General features: G+C 46.5%; 1 protein-coding gene across 4 annotated transcripts in view; it reads left to right on the top strand.

Moving 5' to 3' along the window:
* Positions 1-23064, top strand: part of ARHGEF12 (Rho guanine nucleotide exchange factor 12) — a 468564-nt gene that overhangs the window by 413017 nt on the left and 32483 nt on the right. For all 4 annotated transcript variants that reach the window (XM_063943505.1, XM_063943503.1, XM_063943502.1 and 1 more), the window contains 6 exons: positions 4098-4185; positions 5766-5831; positions 7585-7667; positions 17101-17250; positions 18413-18772; positions 18852-19099. In XM_063943505.1, coding sequence (XP_063799575.1) covers positions 4098-4185; positions 5766-5831; positions 7585-7667; positions 17101-17250; positions 18413-18772; positions 18852-19099 — 995 coding nt within the window. The remainder of the gene's footprint in view (positions 1-4097; positions 4186-5765; positions 5832-7584; positions 7668-17100; positions 17251-18412; positions 18773-18851; positions 19100-23064) is intronic.

Here is a 23064-nt window from a genome sequence, read left to right as displayed (position 1 = left end):
TTCCCTGGTTCTCCAGAGTTAGATGACTTATTCAAACAGGCTTGGAAAAATCCAGACAAAAAATTCCAAGTGTCCAAAATAGTTTTTACACACTTTCCCATTTGCTCCTCAAGGTAGAAAATTTTGGGAGGAACCCCCGGGGGGTGGATGTCTCAGTTTCTCGCCCGTTTAAGAAGGCGGTGCTGCCTGCCCCGGGCTCCTTTACTATGGGGATTGAAAGATAGAGACTACCCTAAAATCTATATACACTGCAGCCGGCCTTTCACAAAGACCGGTCATTACGGGTTGCTGGATGACCCATGTTATTCATTCTTGGGCCACGCAAATTCAGGGGGGCCTCTCGGGGGGGATATGCCCTTAGTTACTATGGTAACCCTCCTGAAGCACATTCAGGACACTACCCTTGTCCTCTGATTCCCTCAAGGAGATGGGGAATATTAATGCTCGGACGTCTGCCATGGCGGTGTCGGTTGCGTCAGTGGATTGCGGACGCAGAATCTAAACGTAATGTGGAGTCCCTCCCCTTTTCTTGGGAATGGCTTTTTGGGGTTGAGTTGGATGCATGGATTTTCAAGGTTACTGCTGGGAAATCCGCATTTCTCCCCTATGGGGCCCTGCCGGTGAGACGTTCTTATCCAGGACTTTCTGTCCAGTCCTTTCGGTCTCGCACATTTCGATTGAAGGCCAGAGGTGCCTCCAGTGCGGCTAGAGGCACCAGAGGTAAGTGCAGAAAAGCATGTGCCAGTTCTCAGGAACATAAAAATAGATATGTATGAGTTCTGGCGCAATGAAGTTAGCAGCCCAATCCTAACCTTCCTATGATCCGCCCAAATCCAGATCACACAGGAAACAAGTGAAAAACAGTAAATGGAAGGAAGATCAAAGGCGCTACTTTACAAAGAACTAATATGTCAAAAAGAAAAATATAATATACATCACATGCAATCTTCGTAGTCCTTCATTAATTTCTTTCTATTGTTCCAATGATTACCGGATGTTTACATGCAAAAAAACAAAATTGAACAACAAGATGTGTAGTAATGTTTGTAATAAGGTCAATTTCTGTGAGTTCTCCAGCGAAACAGAACCCTATGTTGTGAAGATTTCTTGATAGTAGGTAAGGATAGTTTCTCACCAATTCATGAACATAGGTAGACGTACCAAGACTCACTTAGAATTATATATCACCATACACGTAAAGGTTTCTTTTACACTTCTGATCATAGCATATGAAGCAAGCTCTGTTCAATAAAACGTACCACACTCACTTTTCAGCAGATGGAATTCCACACGTAGCGGTTTCTTTAAACAGACGAATCACTCTTCTCTCCAGGAACAGTCCACCAGTTCTGCTTCCACTAAAGCCTCAGCATGACGGTGCCCACCCATCTCGAGGTGGGAGCTCGACTGCGTCACTTCTGCCGCATCTGGGAGACCTTCTGCCAGGATGCCTGGGTAAGGGAACTCGTTTCTCAGGGCTACAAGCTGGAGTTCGGTTAGCCCACGAAAGCCTCCTTCCAATCAACACTCTGGAACTACGGGCGATCTACAATGCTCTACTTGAAGTCTCTCCTCTGCTCAAGGATCGCGCGATCCAGGTACAGACCGACACCGCCATGGCGGTGGCATATATCAATCGACAAGGAGGGACAAAAAGCAGAGCCTGCATGCGAGAGGTGTCAAAAATACTCCTCTGGGCGGAAAGAAATGCAAGAGCAATGTCAGCAATCTTCATTCCAGGTGTGGACAACTGGGATGCGGACTTCCTGAGTCGTCACAATCTCCACCCACGGGAGTGTGGACTTCACCATCTGGTGTTCAAGCAGATCATCGACTGGTGGGGTTGCCCACAAATAGACATGATGGCTTCTCGTCTCAACAAGAAACTTCCCTGGAATTGCTCGCGGACCCTTGGCCTCTACCACTCAGAAGAGATCTTCTTCAACAAGGACCATTCGTCTACCCGGACTTACGGCGACTTTGTTTGACGGCATGCAGGTAGAGTGGAACATCCTAGCTCACAAGGGCCTTTCCAAGAAGGTTATTGCAACCATGGTTCATGCCAGGAAACCTGTGACATCAAAACACGATCATCATATCTGGAGGCGATATGTCTCTTGGTGTGAGGAACGCACATATCCGCCTGCAGATTTTCACTTGGGACGTTTTCTACGTTTCCTGCAGGCTGGTGTCAATAAGGGCTTACGTCTGGGTTCCATTAAGGTCCAGATTTCAGTTCTCTCCATTTTCTTTCAGAAGAAATTGTCAGTGTTGCCAGAAGTCAGACCTTCTTGCAAGGGGTACTCCATATACAACCTCCCGTTGTGCCGCCTATGGCACCCTGGAATTTGGATGTGGTGTTGAAATTTCTACAGTCCTCCTGGTTTGAACCTCTGATGATCGTAGAACACAAGTACCTCACGTGGAAGTCGCTGATGTTACTGGCCCTGGCTTCTGCTCGACGTGGTTCAGAATTGGGGGCCTTATCGTGTACAAGTCCCTACTTGATCTTTTTACGATGACAGAGCGGAGCTCTGGACTAGACAGCAGTTCCTGCCAAAGGTTGTCTCTGCGTTTCATCTGAATCAACCTATTGTGGTTCCGTCCAGTTCTGACGCTTCTGCTCCTCCTGAGGCATTGGATGCTGTGTGTGCCTTGAAGATATATGTCAAGCGTACAGCTCAGGTCAGAAGGACAGATTCCTTGTTCGTGCTCTGTGATGCGCAGAAGAAGGGGTTGCCCTGCTTCAAAGCAGTCCATTGCTTGTTGGATTAGGCTTACTATCCAACAGGTCTATGTGTCGGCAGCCTTACCTGTTCCTAAGTCTCTAAAGGCCCACTCTACTAGATCAGTGGGCTTTTCCTGGGTGGCTGCCCGTGGAGTCTAGGCCTTACAACTATGCAGAGCTGCTACCTGGTCGGGGAAGAACACTTTTGTGAAGTTCTACAAATTTGATACCCTGGCCAAAGAGGATACCCAGTTTGGGCAGGCGGTCTGCAGCTTTGGGACGTCCCCATCGTACTAGTTTCCCCCAATATCCCTTATGGATGCTAGAGAAAATAGGATTTTAATACCTACCGGTAAATCCTTTTCTCGTAGTCCATGAGGGATATTGGGCGCCCGCCTCAGTGCCTGGAGTTTTCTGCAGGTTCTTGTTGTTTAGTTACTTGTTAAGCGGTTGGTGTTGGTGTTACCAGCCGTTGCTGGTTGTTGTATGTTAGTGGTGTGCTGGTGTGCACATCTCACCACCATTGTTGTTATCATGTTCCTTTTCTCATGTATGTCCTTTCTCCTTCGGGCACATTTTTACCTATAACTGCCTGTGGGAGGGGGCATAGAGGGACGGAGCCAGCACACCCAGTTGAAGAAATGTAAAGTGCATTGGCTCCTTTGGACCCCGTCCATACCCCATCGTACTAGTTTCCCCCAATATCCCTTATGGACTACGAGAAAAGGATTTACCGGTAGGTATTAAATTTTTTATCCCTCTGGGGGGTTTTTTTGTTTTGATTTCTTGTTTTCTTTGCTTTTTATGTCATGCAAGCAAAGATAGATCTGTTTATTCCTGTGTTGTACAGTTGATTTCCTTTCTACCCCCACACTTTGGCTCTTACACAATATACAAAGGTGATCTGCTAGAACAAGAAGTACAATTGATAAAGAAATGCGGGATGTTTATGCTGGCTGTGATATCCCTTACAATACCCATGTGTATACATCTATCAGGCTGCACAGAGAATTTATTATCACATGCATGCCAATCGCTCAGTGTCTGGAGTTCCACTGCAACAATGTGACTCAACAGACAGAACACTAATGTCAGCTGTGTCTGACAAATACAACAGCCGCAGTGGCGTACAGAACAGCTAGTCCAGGTTTATTATTTAATAAACTAATACACAGACTTGGATATATGGATTAGTATACAACAGTTGCTTCTTTTGAACCTTACAGGGTTAAACATAGAAATGCACTAACCCTAGGATACATGGTGCACCTTCTCTGTTGATGAGAGCACATGCACAGCAAACCTGTGTTCCTTCGTTTACTGTTTTCCTCCTCTCATTCTCTTTATTGTGTTTCCGCTTCTGTCGCAGATAACAAGGCGCTCTTCGTAATATCCATGTCCGAAAACGGAGCACAAATTTATGAACTGATCGCGAACACTGTATCGGAGAAGAATGTGTATGTTTTTACCACTTTTCGTGTTTTGTGACTTTGATGTCTTGTTCCGACTTGCTGAGGTTCAAAGTTTTGCCTTGAATTAAAAGGCTGTCGGCGGGATATAATGGAGTCCGAGAACGCCGGAGGTGCGGGATGCCGGCTGATCTGGGGGAAGGGGGTTGTTGAGCCTCATACTGTCCAAAATGATTTGCTTCTTCTGAGGCAGTGTCCTGACATCCTTAGCTTCTGGGCATCTTAGAAGCTTCTGGGCTTCTTGGGTTCATGATTGCATCAGTAGGACTGGAGCTCTGACACCCCTTGCCTCATGTTTATTTGGGATTCAGTTGGCCAATATGGTCAACAAGTCAACACAACAATACATTCTAAATTGACTTATATTAGCAAAGAAATGTATTTCTACCTCAGGGGTGGCTGACATGGGGCAGGGATTGAGGAGTCAATATTAATGAGCGAGAATGTGGTTTACACTGGGCATGCACTGTCAGATTAAATGTCTGTCAGACCCAATATCTGACACCAGGCACATATCACGGTCATACACTGGGGGAGATGTATCAAAACTAGGAGAGAGATGAAGTACCAAAAAAAATCAGCTACTAACTGCCACTTTAAAGCTGAGAATGCGTCCAAAACTCTGTATTCATATGTACCAAGTTCCGGATTGCGATACATTCCGGAGCTTGAACCCGGTGGTTAATGCCATCTTCATGTTTTGTTCTCATATATAGGCCTATGGGCTAAACCTGGAAGTCCTTCTATAACAAAGGACAGCTCTTATCGGGAGATGTCCTTTGTGATTTTAATCGCATTTCTAAGTACATACTGGTGTTAATAATGCCGTTATGTACCCAATAAGTGGCAGGATGTATCGCCTTGCGGACACAATGCTTAGTACATCCTGCGCTGTGTTTGAAAAATGACAGCTAGGAGCTGTTTGGTTGGTACTTTCTCTCTCCAATGTATGATACAACTCTCCTACTGTGAGAGACCTCAGTGTATGGCCGCATGATACCTGCTCTTCTACCCTGGGGAGGAGACATGTGCCCATGCCCCACTTGTAAGCCTTTGACATGTGCCCATGCCCCACTTGTAAGCCTTTGACATGTGCCCCACCGTCCCCAATTTTCAAGTAAGCCGACTTTCAGCTCAGAAATGATCTCATCTGTTAAAATGTGAGAATATTTTCAGGATATGACCCTAGCTTTGCTTGGGTTGGGTCCTCCACACCTAGATTGTTTGCTGAGACCCGGCGAGCACCCATTTTACATCTTACCGTTCTATACTGCGCAACTTGTGATGCTCATTATTACTTACATAACCAACTGCTCCTTGTGATCTTTTTTTCTTCTTTAACTGCGCTGCAAACAGCTAATACTGGATAACATTAGTATGTGTCTCCTGTTTAGCTGTTTACATTGTATTTTGCACTTTGCATCTCAACTGCATTGCCTCCATACAATGTGATATGGATTGGGAATGTTTTGTGAATTTGTGTATTTTATGTTTATATAATAGGAAAAAACCTTAAACACATGTATGTGTGTATAAAATAATTACTGTGTAACATCTCTCTTCTGCAGGTGGCAGGATCTGATAACACGTATGGCCAATCCCAGGCCAGCAATTTCTCCAGGGATTATCACTGAGTAAGTATGGGGCGGGGAAAGATTCTGTAAAGAAGTTTTGTTTTGAAAAAGATTTGTTTGAGTTTTCAGAATAGTAATGGGAAGTAGTGATGGGGAGTAACAGTAGTATGTAAGGAGTAATAATAGTAACAGTAGTACAGTATGTAGGGACTGATAATAGTAACAGTAGTATGCAGTAAGTGATAATAGCAACAGTAGTACATAGGGTTACCACCTCATCCCTTTAATTCTGGACACATTAATTACACAGGTTCAATGGCTGATTAAAACCAGGTGAAATGGAGTCTTGAAGTCAGCCAGCCACAGAACCTGTGTAATTAATATGTGTCCAGAATTAAAGGGATGAGGTGGTAACGCTAGTAGTACAGTATGTCGGGAGTAATAATAGTAACAGTACTATGTAGGGAGTAATGCAAGTAACAGTACTATGTAGGGAGTAATACAAGTAACAGTAGTATTTAGGGAGTAATACAAGTAACAGTAGTATGTAGGGAGTAATATTAGTAACAGTAGTATGAAATGGGTGATAATAGTAACAGTACTATGTAGGGAATAATAGTAACAGTGGTATGTAGGGACTAATAATAGTAACAGTAGCATGTAAAGAGTAATAATAACAGTAGTAAATTATGTAGGGTGTAATAAAAGTTACAATAGTATGCATACCTCCCAACTGTCCCGTTTTTTTGGGACTGTCCCGCTGTCCCACCCGCGGGCCACAGTGTCCCGCGGTGGGGGGGGGGGGGGGGGGGGGCAGTTGGAAGTCTCCTACACTCGCTGCTATGCTTAGCAGAGCAGCGGTGAATAGACGCTGTGCGTATGCACACAGCGTCTATTTACTAGAGGGAGAGGGGGCATGCCAGCGGCTCACAGAGCGCTGGGCATGCCCCCTTAGTGTCCCGATCGCGAGCCACGCCCCTTTCTGGAGGCCACGCACCTTTTTCCGCCGGGCGCGGCTATGCCGCGCCGATGTCCCTCCTTGGCGGCCACAAAGGTTGGGAGGTATGAGTATGTAGTGAGTGGTAATAATAGTAACAGTAGTATGTAGGGAGTGATTAAAAGTATCAGTAGTATGAAGTCAGTGTTAATAGTAATAGTAGAATGTAGAGAGTGAAAATAGTAACCGTAGTATGTAGGGAGTAATAACAGTAGTACATTTATGTATGGAGTAATAAAAGTTACAGTAGTATGAAGTCAGGGATAATAGTAACAGTACCATGCAGGGAGTAATAATAGTAGTATGTAGGTAGTAATGATCGTAACAGTAGTATGAAGTGAGTGATAATAGTAACAATAGTATGTAGGGAGTAATGATAGTAACAGTACCATGCAGGGAGTAATAGTATGTAGGGAGTAATGACGGTAACAGTAGTGGGATGCAGTCGGTTTGCCGGCAGTCGGGATCCCGGAGTTCAGGATACGGAAATCCCGATAGCCGACAGTGCCACCAGCCGGGATCCTGGCACAGTTGGGCTATACCCACTGTATGGGTGTTGTGGATCGTTCCTTGTTACATCTGTCTGAACAGAAGTAGAATGTTTAAATAAAAAATAAATACATTAGAAAATGAAGAGAATGTGTTATGTGAGTGGCTGGAGATAGACGGTACATGCAGTGTTGTGACAGGACTATTTATTGCAATATAAGGGAAAGCGTGCTTCTTACATGACTGTAGTGCAGAGGGGTGTGTATCCCTTATGGCTAAGGATTTAGGAGAGAAAGAGAATACTGATTTTATTGTCCTCTATCTCAGAGAAGAGCATGAAGATGGGGAGAAGCAGAAGGTGAACCATCAGCAGCAGCCAGGAGGAGGCGCTATCACTGGGCCCAGCTCAGGTGAGGAAATGCGTAAGGCAGTGGGTCATGAAGTTTGTATATTGCGGATGCGAGAATATCCATGTGGGGCAATGCACCCCCTACTCTGCAATATAACAGTATTCTGGGGTCTGTTTAACAATGTAGAAGAGGAAGACCCTTTTCTCGCAGCATTTTAGCTGAGAGGTCATTCTTCCCAATCGCTGATTTCTTTGCCTGTTAGTTTTGCTTGTCCTGTTCCCACAGCCCTTATAAGCAGCAGTGGGAGCTGTGCAGGTTCAGTATTTGTAGACGTGACAGAGGCTTCCTGTTTCTCAACTTTTGTTCAAAACATAACCCCATCTCTGGGAGGCGTAATGTCTGCCTGCGCTGGAGAAGACAGGGAAGAGACAGACCTCCTCCTGCTTTCTCCCACAGTGATTGCTCCCTCCATACCTGTTCTGTGCACTAGGCTACAGACACATTGCGCTTTATGTGAGAGAGAACAGTAAAAGCACACCGCATGCCAGTATTCTCTATGCGTGGTCTGTACCGGCAGGTATTTCTGTATAAACGTGGCGGCCTGAAGAATGCAAGTTACTGCAAGAGGGGCCCCAGATTTTCCACAGAACTTTGGTGTGTTAATTAAACAGACCCCAAAGTCTCATAGACACTGAACACTACAAGAGGCGGTGCATTATTCATTGTGATACCTGAAGATCCGTTCTTTTTCTAAATATATGTTGTATTTGTACCATTAACTTTTAGTATATGTATGTATTTGTCGTCTTTATTTTTATCTAAATGTGATAATAGGAAAGAATGCGTAAAAAAAAAGATAAGTACATCTTCTATAACTGTGTGTTCCAGTATTCACAGCACACCGCACAATGGGGGTCATTCCGAGTTGATCGCGCGTAGCGACTTTTTGCTGCCCGTACGATCAACTAGACGCCGCCTATGGGGGGAGTGTATTTCTGCATAGCAGGGCTGTGAACACTTGTGCAGCCCTGCTATGCAAGAAAAGTTTCCTGTAAAAGAAGACCAGGGAAAGAGTTACTTACCCTGTGCGATCCATCCAGCGATGCAGGTCCCGGAATTGACGTCCGACATCCGCCCTCCAAACTCCTGGACACACCTGCGTTGGACTCACCACTCCCCGAAAACGGTGAGTTGCCGCCCGGTTCCGCCTTCCTCCTGTCAATCGTCTTGCGGTCGCCACTGCAACCGCTTTCTTCGCTAGCGGCGTCCTGCCTGGCGACGGTCAGTGCCGGTCAACGATGCGCCTGCGCAATGCAGCCGCCGCGCATGCGCAGTTCCGACCCGATCGCACGGCTGCGAGGAAGCGCAGCGTGCAATCGGGTCAGAATGACCCCCATTGAATGTATTTTATAGCATAAAGATCCTTCTGCAAGTAGTGGTACATACTACCTGTCTAATTACTTATGTCTCTGAGTGTACTTTGTATGTTTTAATATGCTTATTCTTTCTACACATATATGGATTTAATAGGAATAATAAGCAGGAAAAAATTGGTTTTATGGAAAGATGCAAAATAAATCATCAAAGCTTAATAACTTTGGATTGTTAAGGTTAGCAAGCATTAAAATGTTGTTGATCAAGTTTTCTAATACATAGCAGTGTTTCACACTAAAAAAAAAAAAAAAAAGTCAACCCTGCTATAAAATGATAGTTCATTTACATTTTTTTTTTTTATTTCTTTTTAAATCCTTCGTCCAACACCTATAATCAACACCAATCTCATTGGCCGTCTGACATTTATTACCTTCCTGTACAGGTTACAGTAGTACAGTATATACACCTGTGTAACTTTACGGACTGATTCTACTTACGGTCCACGTCTTATCTGATTCTTCTCACAAATAAACAGGCTTCCTGCTCTGGAGCAGCAGATCTCTCCCGTCCGCCTGGCACCTTAGCGCGCCACTTCCCCACAGATATCTGATAAACCAGAATGGGAGGCCTCGCATAAATTAGTCATACACCGCGTGGCTTCATGTGTCTCATTCTGACAAATTTGTTAAAGAGAGATCCCTGAACACAGCAATGTTCTGAATCATTAGCCAACATAATTCACAACCCCTACGTAATAAATGTGTGCTATAAATCACATAAGTGCGCGGGTGGGGGGAGAGAAGCTCTTCATTAGGTGTCAGTGCGGTTGTCCTTTCACTGGGATGCCTTGTGGGTTTTGAGTCTTGTCTTATGATAAAGTCTATATGACTCTTGCATTTATTTAGGTTTTAGTTGTTTTTGCCGTGTGTTCTGTCCGCAGTGACTGTTGTTATAACTCTGACTTAACTAACAATTTTTTTTCCCCCAAACACCGCTCAGAATTTGTCGTTTTTTTTTAATGAGTGAATTAGGTGAAGAACCTTATACAAAATTATTTTAGTTAAAAAAAAATTTTTTTTTTTTTTTTAGAAAATAGTCATTTTTCTCAAACATCAGAAGATCAGTAACATCGCGACCATTGCGACGTTACTTTTTACACCCAAGACAGCTGCCAGGCACACAAGGTGGGGCTGGAGGGGTTGATTTACACTTCTCCAGCAGCTGCTATTGTCTGCAACCACTGGGTGGAGGGGTCCTGCCATGCTGACCAATCAGCAGTGATCAGCAGCACGGCAACATTGGGGGCTGGAAGGCAGAGGGACATTCCAGTCCCTCTGACAGCAGCAGCGGAAAGAAGTTTTCCTTCCCTGCAGCTGCTAACACTGTCTATCTGACTGGTCATATCCTGTGCGACCAGGTCAGATAAGACACTTGCTGGTATGGTCGCATCTGATGCGAACATGCCAGGCAAGTGGTTAAGTCACTGACCCAGGGGCAGATGTATTAAGCCTGGAGAAGTGATAAAGCTCAGTGATAAGTGCAAGGTGATAACACCCCAGCCAATCAGCTCCTAACTGTCAATTTACATATTGGAGTTGATTGGCGTGTGCGTTATCACCTTGCACTTATCACTGCTTTATCACTTCTCCAGGCTTAGTACATCTGACCCTGAGTGGCTAAACTACTTTCTCTGACGTCCTAAGTGGATGCTGGGACTCCGTAAGGACCATGGAGATTAGCGGCTCCGCAGGAGACTGGGCACAACTAAAGAAAGCTTTAGGACTACCTGGTGTGCACTGGCTCCTCCCACTAAGACCCTCCTCCAGACCTCAGTTAGATTCTTGTGCCCGGCTGAGCTGGATGCACACCAGGGGCTCTCCTGAGCTCCTGAAAAGAAAGTATATTTAGGTTTTTTATTTTACAGTGAGATCTGCTGGCAACAGACTCACTGCAGCGAGGGACTAAGGGGAGAAGAAGCGAACCTACCTAACAGGTGGTAGTTTGGGCTTCTTAGGCTACTGGACACCATTAGCTCCAGAGGGATCGACCGCAGGACCCGACCTTGGTGTTCGTTCCCGGAGCCGCGCCGCCGTCCCCCTTACAGAGCCAGAAGCATGAAGAGTCCGGAAAATCGGCGGCAGAAGACTTCGGTCTTCACCAAGGTAGCGCACAGCACTGCAGCTGTGCGCCATTGCTCCTCATGCACACCTCACACTCCGGTCACTGATGGGTGCAGGGCGCTGGGGGGGGGGGGCGCCCTGAGGGCAATATATGACACCTTGGCTGGCAAATCTACATCATATATAGTCCTAGAGGCTATATAGATGTAAAATTACCCCTGCCAGTATTCCAGAAAAAGTGGGAGAAAGTCCGCCGAAAAAGGGGCGGGGCTTCTCCCTCAGCACACTGGCGCCATTTTCTTTTCACAGTGCAGCTGGAAGACAGCTCCCCAGGCTCTCCCCTGTAGTTTTCAGGCTCAAAGGGTTAAAAAGAGAGGGGGGGCACTAAATGTAGGCGCAATATATGTATACAAGCAGCTATTTGGGGAAAAATCACTCAGTTATAGTGTTAATCCCTGCATTATATAGCGCTCTGGTGTGTGCTGGCATACTCTCTCTCGGTCTCCCCAAAGGACTTTGTGGGGTCCTGTCCTCAGTCAGAGCATTCCCTGTGTGTGTGCGGTGTGTCGGTACGGCTGTGTCGACATGTTGGATGAGGAAGGTTACGTGGAGGCGGAGCAGAGGCCGATAAATGGGATGTCGCCCCCTGTGGGGCCGACACCAGAGTGGATGGATAGGTGGAAGGTATTAACCGACAGTGTCAACTCCTTACATAAAAGGCTGGATGACGTAACAGCTGTGGGACAGCCGGCTTCTCAGCCCGCGCCTGCCCAGGCGTCTCAAAGGCCATCAGGGGCTCAAAAAACGCCCGTTACCTCAGATGGCAGACACAGATGTCGACACGGAGTCTGACTCCAGTGTCGACGAGGTTGAGACATATACACAATCCACTAGGAACATCCGTTACATGATCTCGGCAATGAAAAATGTGTTACGCATTTTCTGACATGAACCCAAGTACCACATAAAAGGGGTTTTATTTTTGGGGAGAAAAAGCAGCCAGTGTTTTGTTCCCCCATCAGATGAATGAATGAAGTGTGTAAAGAAGCGTGGTTTCCCCCGATAAGAAACTGGTAATTTCTAAAAAGTTACTGATGGCGTACCCTTTCCCGCCAGAGGATAGGTCACGTTGGGAGATATCCCTTAGGGTGGATAAGGCGCTCACACGTTTGTCAAAAGGTGGCACTGCCGTCTTAGGATACGGCCACCTTGAAGGAACCTGCTGATAAAAAGCAGGAGGCGATCCTGAAGTCTGTATTTACACACTCAGGTTATATACTGAAACCTGCAATTGCCTCAGCATAAATAGTGCTGCTGCAGCGTGGTCTGATACCCGGTCAGATAATATTAATACGCTAAGACAGGGATAATATTTTGCTAACATTGAGCATATTTAAGACGTTGTCTTATATATAAAGGATGCACAGAGGGATATTTGCCGGCTGGCATCCAGAATTAATGCAATGTCCATTCTGCCAGGAGGGTATTAGAAATCCGGCAGTGGACAGGTGATGCTGCCTGTAAAAGGCACATGGAGATTCTGCCTTATAAGGGTGAGAAATTGTTTGGGGAGGGTCTCTGGGACCTCGTATCCACAGCAACAGCTGGGAATAGGGGCGCGTCTCGGGAACTTCAGGGACCAGTGGGCTTGCCCACAGGTGGATCTCTAGGTTCTGCAAATAGTATCACAGGGATACAGGCTGGAGTTCGAGGCGACTCCCCCTCGCCGTTACCTCACATCAGCCTTGCCTGCTGCCCTCGGAGAAAGGTAGTACTGGCGGCAATTCACAAGCTGTACTTCCAGCAGGTGAAATCAAGGTACCCCTCCTTCAACAAGGCCGGGGTTACTATTCCAAAATGTTGTGGTACCGAAACCAGACGGTTCGGTGAGACCCATTCTAAAATTGAAAGCCTTGAACACTTATATACGAAGGTTCAAGTTCAAAATGGAATCGCTCAGGGTGATTATTGCAAGCCTGGAGAATTTCATGGTATCACTGGACATCAAGGATGATTACCTGCATGTCCCTATTTACCCTCTTCACCAGGAGTACCTCAATATTGTGGTACAGGATTGTCATTACCAATTCCAGACGTTGCCGTTGGTCTGTCCCCGGCACCGAGGTATTTACCAAGGTAATGGCCGAAATAATTATCCCGTACTTGGACGATCTCCTTATAAAGGCGAGGTCCAGGGAGCAGTTGTTCGTCGGAGTAGCACTATCTCGGGAAGTGCTACAACAGCACGGCTTGTTTCTGAATATTCCAAAGTCGCAGCTGGTTCCTACGACGCGTCTACTGTTCCTGGGTATGGTTTTGGACACAGAACAGGATAAAAAGGGTTTCTCCCGGAGGAGAAGGCCAAGGAGTTGTTGTCTCTAGACAGAGACCTCCTAATACGTCTACAGGTGTCGGTGCATCAATGCACGCGAGCCCTGGGAAAGATGGTAGCTTCTTACGAAGAAATTCCATTCGCCAGGTCCCATGCAAGGATTTTCCAGTGGGATCTGTTGGACAAGTGGTCCGGGTCGCATCTTCAGATGCATCGGCGGATAACCCTGTCTCCAAGGGTCAGGGTGTCGCTGTTGTGGCTGCAGAGTGCTCATCTTTTAGGGGGCCGCAGATTCGGCATACAGGACTGGGTCCTGGTGACCACGGATGCCAGTCTTCGAGGCTGGGGGGCAGTCACACAGGGAAGGAACTTCCAAGGCTATGGAAAAGTCAGGAGACTTCCCTACACATAAATATTCTGGAACTGAGGGCCATTTACAATGCCCTAAGTCAGGCTAGACCCTGCTTCAACACCGGCCGGTGCTGATCCAGTCAGACAACATCACGGCGGTCGCTCATGTAAACCGACAGGGCGGCACAAGAAGCAGGATGGCGATGGCAGAAGCCACAAGGATTCTCCGATGGGCGGAAAATCATGTGTTAGCACTGTCAGCAGTGTTCATTCCCGGAGTGGACAACTGAGAAGCAGACTTTCTCAGAAGACACGACCTCCACCCGGGAGAGTGGGGACTTCATCCAGAAGTCTTCCAAATGATTGTACACCGTTGGGAAAGGCCACAGGTGGGCATGATGGCGTCCCGCCTCAACTAAAAGTTACAAAGATATTGCGCCAGGTCAAGGACCCTCAGGCGATAGCTGTGGACGCTCTGGTAACACCGTGGGTGTACCAGTCGGTGTATGTGTTCCCTTCTCTGCATGTGTTCCCTTCTCTGCCTCTCTTACCCAGGGTGATGAGAATAATAAGAAGGAGAGGAGTAAGAACTATACTCATTGTTCCGGGTTGGCCAAGAAGAGCTTGGTAACCAGAACTCCAAGAAATTATCTCAGAGGACCCATGGCCTCTGCCGCTCAGACAGGACCTGCTGCAGCAGGGGGCCTGTCTGTTCCAAGACGTACCGCGGCTGCGTTGACGGCATGGCGGTTGAACGCCGGATCCTGAAGGAAAAGGGAATTCCGGAGGAAGTTATCCCTACGCTATTTAAAGCTAGGAAAGAAGTGAACGCAAACCATTATCACCGCATATGGCGGAAATATGTTGCGTACTGTGAGGCCAGGAAGGCCCCAAAGGAGAAATTTCAGCTAGGTCGATTTCTGCACTTCCTACAGTCAGAGGTGACTATGGGCCTAAAATTGGGTTCCATGAAGGTCCAGATTTCGGCTCTATCGATTTTCTTCCAAAATTGAACTGGCTTCACTGCCTGAAGTTCAGACTTTTGTTAAGGGAGTGCTGCATAGTCAGCCCCCGTTTGTGCCTCCAGTGGCACCGTGGGATCTCAACGTGGTGTTGGATTTCCTGAAGTCGCATTGGGTTAAGCCACTTAAATCCGTGGAGCTATAATACATCACGTGGAAAGTGGTCATTCTGTGGGCCTTGGCGTCGGCCAGGCGTGTATCAGAATTGGCGGCTTTGTCATACAAAAGCCCTTATCTGTATTTTATATGGATAAGGCGGAATTGAGGACTCGTTCCCAATTCCTTCCTAAGGTGGTATCAGTTTTTCATGTGAACCAACCTATTGTGGTGCCTGCGGCTACTTGGGACTTGGAGGATTCCAAGTTACTGGATGTAGTCAGGGCCCTGAAAAGTATATGTTTCCAGGACAGCTGGAGTCAGGAAAACTGACTCGCTATTTCTCCTGTATGCACCCAACAAGCTGGGTGCTCCTGCTTCTAAGCAGACGATTGCTCGCTGGATCTGTAGCACAATTCAACTTGCACATTCTGCGGCTGGACTGCCGCACCCTAAATTTGTAAAAGCCCATTCCACGAGGAAAGGGGCTCTTCTTGGGCGGCTGCCCGAGGGGTCTCGGCTTTACAATTTTGCCGAGCTGTTACTTGGTCGGGTTCAAACACTTTTGCAAGAGTCTACAAGTTTGATACCCTGGCTGAGGAGGACCTAGAGTTTGCTCATTCGGTGCTGCAGAGTCATCCGCACTCTCCCGCCCGTTTGGGAGCTTTGGTATAATCCCCATGGTCCTTACGGAGTCCCAGCATCCACTTAGGACGTCAGAGAAAATAAGATTTTACTCACCGGTAAATCTATTTCTCGTAGTCCGTAGTGGATGCTGGGCGCCCATCCCAAGTGCGGATTGTCTTCATTACTTGTATATAGTTATTGCCTAACTAAAGGGTTATTGTTGAGCCATCTGTTGAGAGGCTCAGTTATATTTCATACTGTTAACTGGGTATAGTATCACGAGTTATACGGTGTGATTGGTGTGGCTGGTATGAGTCTTACCCGGGATTCAAAATCCTTCCTTCTTGTGTCAGCTCTTCCGGGCACAGTATCCTAACTGAAGTCTGGAGGAGGGTCATAGTGGGAGGAGCCAGTGCACACCAGTAGTCTAAAGCTTTCTTTTAGTTGTGCCCAGTCTCCTGCGGAGCCGCTATTCCCCATGGTCCTTACGGAGTCCCAGCATCCACTACGGACTACGAGAAATAGAATTACCGGTGAGTAAATTCTTATTTTTACTTCAGTATACCATAGTAACATCTGACAAAAAGGTCTAAAAACACTGAAGCAGCAAACGTTGTGAAAACCAATTCTTGTGTCACTCTCAAAACTTTTGGCCAAGGCCGTATAGATCTGTGAAATAAGGCATAAAACTAAACCCTCCACTCAAGCCACGGCAAAATATTGGGCCTTCCACACCTGATAATGGGGAACTTGTACGGGAGACTCGCTGGTTCCTGGTCTCTTCTGATTCTCGCTGGTTCCTGGTCTCTTCTGATTGTCGCTGGTTCCAAGTCTCTCCGGAGTCATATTCCCTGCCGGGCGAAGGTTCTTTCATGCTTGCAATATGAACGTCTGTGATTATCTATGCTAGCCGATAGTGATCTAACTCCTGAGGTTAAACACAGACTGAAACTGGCAATATAGCAAGGGGAGCGTTTTAAAGAGGCTGACATGTAATTTGTGTGTGTGTGTGTGTGTGTGTGTGTGTGTGTGTGTGTGTGTGTGTGTGTCTCTATAGATAGATAGTATCTATATATAGAGAAATATATATTATGTATGTATAAATCTGCTACCTGATATGCAGTAGATCGGTGTATGATATGCTGCTATATATTTCTAGTATTTATCTTCTGTATTGTGCATTTACTTAAATAGTTTTGTTTAATGCGTGTGATTTGTGTAGCCGCTATCTGCTGTAGAGGGTAGACACAGCAGTTATAATCTGATATATCGCTCTCGCGTGTATTATCAATCTTTGTGGCACATATGAAATGCTATGATGTTGTACTAGCAGATGTGGAAGTGTTGCCTCATGCATTATGTACGGCATAATAGTTTTGTCATCCCATATGTATTGTTCCCATTCATTATTTACATCTGCGCTTTATCGTCTTCTCAATGTGCACATGTATTCTGGTTTAGGAGTTTTAGGGTTGCAGACATGTTATTAGATCACTGTAAGCAGCAGTTTAATTAACCACTGTGCTGCCAGGACGTATGTTAAATTATAACAACATTCTTTTTGTTCGTAGGCAAAGGTCCGGAATCTGAAGATCCAGTTCTGCTAAGTCCTGCTGATGACACCATCCTGCAGCCTCAAAGTATACTTCCAGCAGTACCCAATGTCAGCCCCAGCAAGCCTTCCCTGGAGCACGCCTGGGCCATGGACGCACTCAGAAACTGTGAGTAAGAATGGAATCTCTGCCAAGTAACTTTGGGGGTCATTCCGAGTTGTTCGCTCGCTGCTATTTTTAGCAGAATTGCTAAAAGGCTAAAATCCGGCAGTTCTGCGCATGCGTATGCACAGCAGGGCGCACGCGCTAAGCAATTTTACACAAAACTATGCTATTTTACTCACGGGCGAACAAAGCTTTTCAATCGCTCTGCTGATCGTAGTGTGATTGACAGGAAGTGGGTGTTTCTGGGCGAAAACTGTCCGTTTTCAGGGTGTGCGCTAAAAAACGCAGGCGTGCCAGGTAAAAACGCAGGAGTGGCTGGAGAAACGGAGGAGTGGCTGGCCGGACGCTGGGCGTGTTTGTGACGTCAAACCAGGAACTAAACGGACTGAGGTGATCGCAATCTAGGAGTAGGTCTGGAGCTACTCAGAAACTGCAAGAAAATACTTAATAGCAGAATTGCTAATCTTTCTTTAGCAATTCTGCTATGCTGAGATACACTCCCAGATGGCGGCGGCCTAGCGTGTGCAATGCTGCTAAAAGTACCTAGCGAGCGAACAACTCGGAATGAGGGCCTTTATTCTTAAGGCCCATACACATTAAACGATGTCGCTCTGTGATCGATGTCGTCAAGTGTTTCCCCCGTCCCGGGCTGGCCGGTAGGCGGCCGACTGTACACACTGAGCGATATGACCGGTCATATCGCTCAGTGACGTCACCCCTCCTCCGGCTGTGCATGCAGCTCCTGGACGACAGTCCGGATAGAGCATGCAGGCACTGCCGACAGCGACGATCATTGCCGAACCGCGGGGCCGCGCATCGGTCGCCGCTGGCGGCATGCACACTTGCCGATTAAAATGAGCAACGTCGCTCAGAGAGGGGAAAACTGAGCGACGTCGCTCATTTTATCGGCAACTGTGTATGGGCCTTTAGTAAAGAAACAAATGAAAGACTTTGCAATCACCAGTTTATTGATCCAGTATTAAAACTATTTGAGCAATCCTCTGTTCTGCTTTTGCTTATGTCTTAAGTGTTTGATCTTGTTCTGCTTTGTACCTTAATTGTAATTTTTGGAAATACATCTTTGATCCTGCCCAGCTTTTGAGGTGTGACGCTTGCTCTGCCTGTACTATCTATGGTTTTAACTGTTAATGTTTGTTTTCTGCAGTGGAATTACTCAGAACACTACTAATGCAGCAAGTGATGCTTCTCCAGAAAGAGGAGGCCGAAAACTTCCAGCGTTTCTGTAGTCGGAATACCCAGGAACAAACGGCACAGACCGACCGGCAGCCAAAGCCTTTAGGACTCAACCACCAGCGGAGGAAAAGCAGGGAGTCCTGTTCAAGTAGACAGCAAAAAACTGAGAGCCAACACTCTGAGCGTGGCTGCACAGGCCTCGAAGTGGCAGAGGAGGTCCCAGGAGAGAGAGCAGAACAGGTTTTCTACGCTCTGGAGCCTCACAGCAATGAACACTCAAAGGATAACACTAAAGAGAAACACTTGGAGGAAATGCAATTTCGGATATCAGGTTAATATCCACTTTGTGCTCAGGAGAGCAATATTATCTTTATGAGATTTAATCTCCAGCTGCGCCTCTTTTATTGCAGGGAAATACCTGATTCTGGATGGTTATGAGAACATGCAGGAAAGTTCCACAGATGAAGATTATATTTGCTCAGAAACTTCTATGCAATGCACATTCTCTGACCAACAAGCCGGTTCCTCTTCCTACGCAGCGGCAGATCGGCTGAGTCCTCCTATCACTGAGCTGTCTGAGCCTGCAGCATCGTCGGAGATGTTTAAACAGATGTTACATTACATTGCAAAGATTGAAACTGACCTACAACAGCTGAAGGTGAGCAGTGGGCTGAAGCCGCCTGTTCGGGGGTTAATTAAATATCAACTACAACTAATAGAAGTCACACAGAACATTTCCCCAGTCTCTGATTGTATTTGCATATTACACAAATTTCATTTTTAGGTCTGACTTCAGCTGCCATTAAGAATGACTGTTTCAAGTAAGAAATATATTTTGGTTGGCAGTGGGGGAACGTTTTGCACCATGTGACACTGGCTTGGGTAGCGGTGGGGGAAGTTTTGAACCATTGGACACTGGCTTGGGTGGCAGTGGGGGAAAGTTTTACACCATGAGACACTGGTTTGGTTGTCGGTGGGGAAACGTTTTGCTCCATGAGACAATGGTTTGGGTGGCAGTGAGGGAACGTTTTGCAGCATGAGACAGTGGTTTAGGTGGCAGTAAGGGAACGTTTTGCACCATGAGACACTAGTTTGGGTGGCAGTGAGGGAACATTTTGCACCATGAGACACTAGTTTGGGTGGCAGTGGGGGAACGTTTTGCACCATGAGACACTGGTTTGGGTGGCAGTGTGGGGGAACGTTTTGCACCATGAGACACTGGTTTGGGTGGCAGTGTGGGGGAACGTTTTGCACCATGAGACACTGGTTTGGGTGGCAGTGTGGGGGAACGTTTTGCACCATGAGACACTGGTTTGGGTGGCAGTGTGGGGGAACGTTTTGCACCATGAGACACTGGTTTGGGTGGCAGTGTGGGGGAACGTTTTGCACCATGAGACACTGGTTTGGGTGGCAGTGTGGGGGGACGTTTTGCACCATGAGACACTGGTTTGGGTGGCAGTGTGGGGGAACGTTTTGCACCATGAGACACTGTTTTGGGATGGCAGTGTGGGGGAACATTTTGCACCATGAGACACTGTTTTGGGATGGCAGTAGGGCATCGTTTTGCACCCTGAGACACTGGTTTAGGTGTCAGTTGTGGAACTTTTGCACCATGAGATACTGGTTTGGGTGGCAGTGGGGGAACGAAGAAAGCAGGATAAAGTTAATAAAAGCAGTTGGAATATTACAACACAGTCATAGTATCTAAATGTGAGGGAGCTGATGTGGTGCCACCACAATAGTAGATCACACCTCTGGATACACCTGTCCAAATGCAGATGTATAATACGTACTAGAGCTCAACACTTGTGCTGGGATCCAATCTTAGCACCTACAGTGCCTTGCTAAAGTATTCACCCCCCTTTGCGTTTTCATGGTTTTTTGCCTCACAACCTGGAATTATGCATTATTTCATTCACAGAACATGCCTTCAACTTTGAAGATGTTTATTTTATTTATTGTGAAGCAAACAACAAATAGGACAAAATAACAAAAAACTTCATCGTGCACCCCCCTAAAGTCAGTACTTTGTAGAGCCACCTTTTGCGGCAATTACAGCTGCGAGTTTCTTTGGATAAGTCTCTATGAGCTTGCCACATCTTGCCACTGGGGTTTTTGCCCATTCCTCAAGGCAAAACTGGTCTGGCTCCTTCATGTTGGATGGTTTACGCTTGTGAACAGCAATCTTCAAGTCTGACCACAGATTCTCAACTGGATTGAGATCTGGGCTTTGACTAGGCCATTCCAACACCTTTAAATGTTTCCCCTTAAACCACTCGAGTGTTGCTTTAGCAGCATGCTTTGGGTAATTGTCCTGCTGGAAGGTGAACTTCCCTCCCAGTCTCAAATCACAGGCAGACTGAACCAAGTTTTGCTCAAGAATATCTTTGTACTTAGCACCATCCATCTTTCCCTCAACTCGAAACAGTTTACCAGTCCCTGCTGCTGAAAAACATCCCCACATCATGATGCTGCCACCACCATGTTTCACTCTGGGGATGGTGTTCTTGGGGTGATGGGATGTGTTGGGTTTGCGCCAGACATAACATTTTCCTTGGCAGACGAAAAGTTACATTATAGTCTCATCTGACCAGAGCACCTTCCTCCATACATTTGGGGAGTCGTCCACATGCCTTTTGGCAAACTCAAAATGTGCCTTCTTATTTTTAACACTAAGTAATGGCTTTTTTCTGGCCACTCTTCCATAAAGCCCAGCTCTATGTAGTGTACGGCTTATTGTGGTCACATGCGCAGATACACCAGTCTCTGCTGTGGAACTCTGCAGCTCCTTCAGGGTTACCTTTTGGTCTCTGTGCTGCCTCTCCGATTAATGCGCCCTCCTTGCCCGGTCTGTGAGTTTTGGTGGCCGGCCCTCTCTTGGCAGGTTATTTGTGGTACCATGTTCTTTCCATTTGACGATGATGGATTTGATGGTGCTCCGGGGGAATCATCAATGATTTAGAAAAAAAAATTATAACCCAACCCTGACTTGTACTTCTCAACAACTTTGTCCCTGACTTGTTTGGAGGGCTCCTTGGTCTTCATGGTGTGATGCCTCTTGCTTAGTGGTGTTGCAGCCTCTGGGGCCTTTCAGAAAAGGTGTGTTTATACTGACAGAACATGTGACACTTAGATTGCACACAGGTGGTCTTCATTTCACTAATTATGTGACTTCTGAAGGTAATTGGTTGCACCAGAACTTTTGAGGCGCTTCATAGCATATGCACATGCCAATTTGAAAATGTTTATTTCGAAAAATTATTTTTTATGTAAATTTTTCTCATTTCACTTCACCAACTTAAGGCCAGTACTCACCGGCAGATGTGGGGAGAGATGTGTGCTAAAGTGGGGGGGTGACCTGCTAGATTGGCCTGCATGCAAGCCAATCTAGCACCAGCGATAGCAATGTGCGGGGCTGCACATTGCTATCGCTGTGAGGGGTACACACGGAGCGATCATGCTTAAAATCTAAGCAATCTAGTCAGATTGCTTAGATTTTAAGCAGCGATCGCTCCGTGAGTACCCCCCTTTAGACTGTTTTGTGCAGATCCATCACATAAAACTCAGATTTAAAAAATAAATTACAGGTTGTGATGCAGCAACATAGGTAAAAAGCCAAGGGGGGTGAATACTTGAGCAACGCACTGTAGCTGGTGTAAGCGGAGCATTATCTCTCTCGTTCTTCTAGCTGCCTTTCCGGAGTGGCACAATTATTCACAGCTTTACCTGCTGTTTGGTCCGGAGTTCTGCCAGGCTGAGGGTCTCTTCCTCTTACTGGGGAAATCGCTCTCTGAGAAAAGCAGGAAAAAAATATGTAGTTTGTATAAAACTAAATATTTTATACTAAATAAAAAAAATTTGTATCAGTTACTGGTCTGATTATTAGACAAAAAATACTCACCTCTGTATATTAACCTTATTATTCATATATTAAAGCAGTTACATATGTTTTCTCTGGGTACTGCATGTATACTGGCAGGCAGGAGTGGTCTGCTGTGGTGGACAGGGATTGGTCAGTTCCAGTTTACTCAGTACCTGCAGTACTTAAATGTATTGCTGTGACCGAGTGATGCATGAGGACCAGGCCTTATAACAGGAAGTGGGTGTGGTCTCACAAAAGTGGGTGTGGTCTTGCAACAGTAATGCTCCTCAGCAGTGCTAGATACACAAATCATGCCTCCCAGCAGTGCCAGATACACAAATCATGCCTCCCAGCAGTGCCAGATACACAAATCATGCCTCCCAGCAGTGCCAGATACACAAATCATGCCTCCTAGCAGTGCCAGATACACAAATCATGCCTCCCAGCAGTGCCAGATACACAAATCATGCCTCCCAGCAGTGCCAGATACACAAATCATGCCTCCCAGCAGTGCCAGATACACAAATCATGCCTCCCAGCAGTGCCAGATACACAAATCATGCCTCCCAGCAGTGCCAGATACACAAATCATGCCTCCCAGCAGTGCCAGATACACAAATCATGCCCCCCAGCAGTGCCAGATACACACATAATGCCCCCCCGCAGTGCCAGATACACACATAATGCCCCCCCGCAGTGCCAGATACACAAATAATGCCCCTCAGCGGTGCCACATATACAATTAGTGCCCCCCAGCGGTG

The sequence above is a fragment of the Pseudophryne corroboree genome, chromosome 10 (genome assembly GCF_028390025.1).
Source record: "Pseudophryne corroboree isolate aPseCor3 chromosome 10, aPseCor3.hap2, whole genome shotgun sequence".
Classification (NCBI taxonomy): domain Eukaryota; kingdom Metazoa; phylum Chordata; class Amphibia; order Anura; family Myobatrachidae; genus Pseudophryne; species Pseudophryne corroboree.
This window is presented reverse-complemented; position numbering and strand designations above follow the sequence as displayed.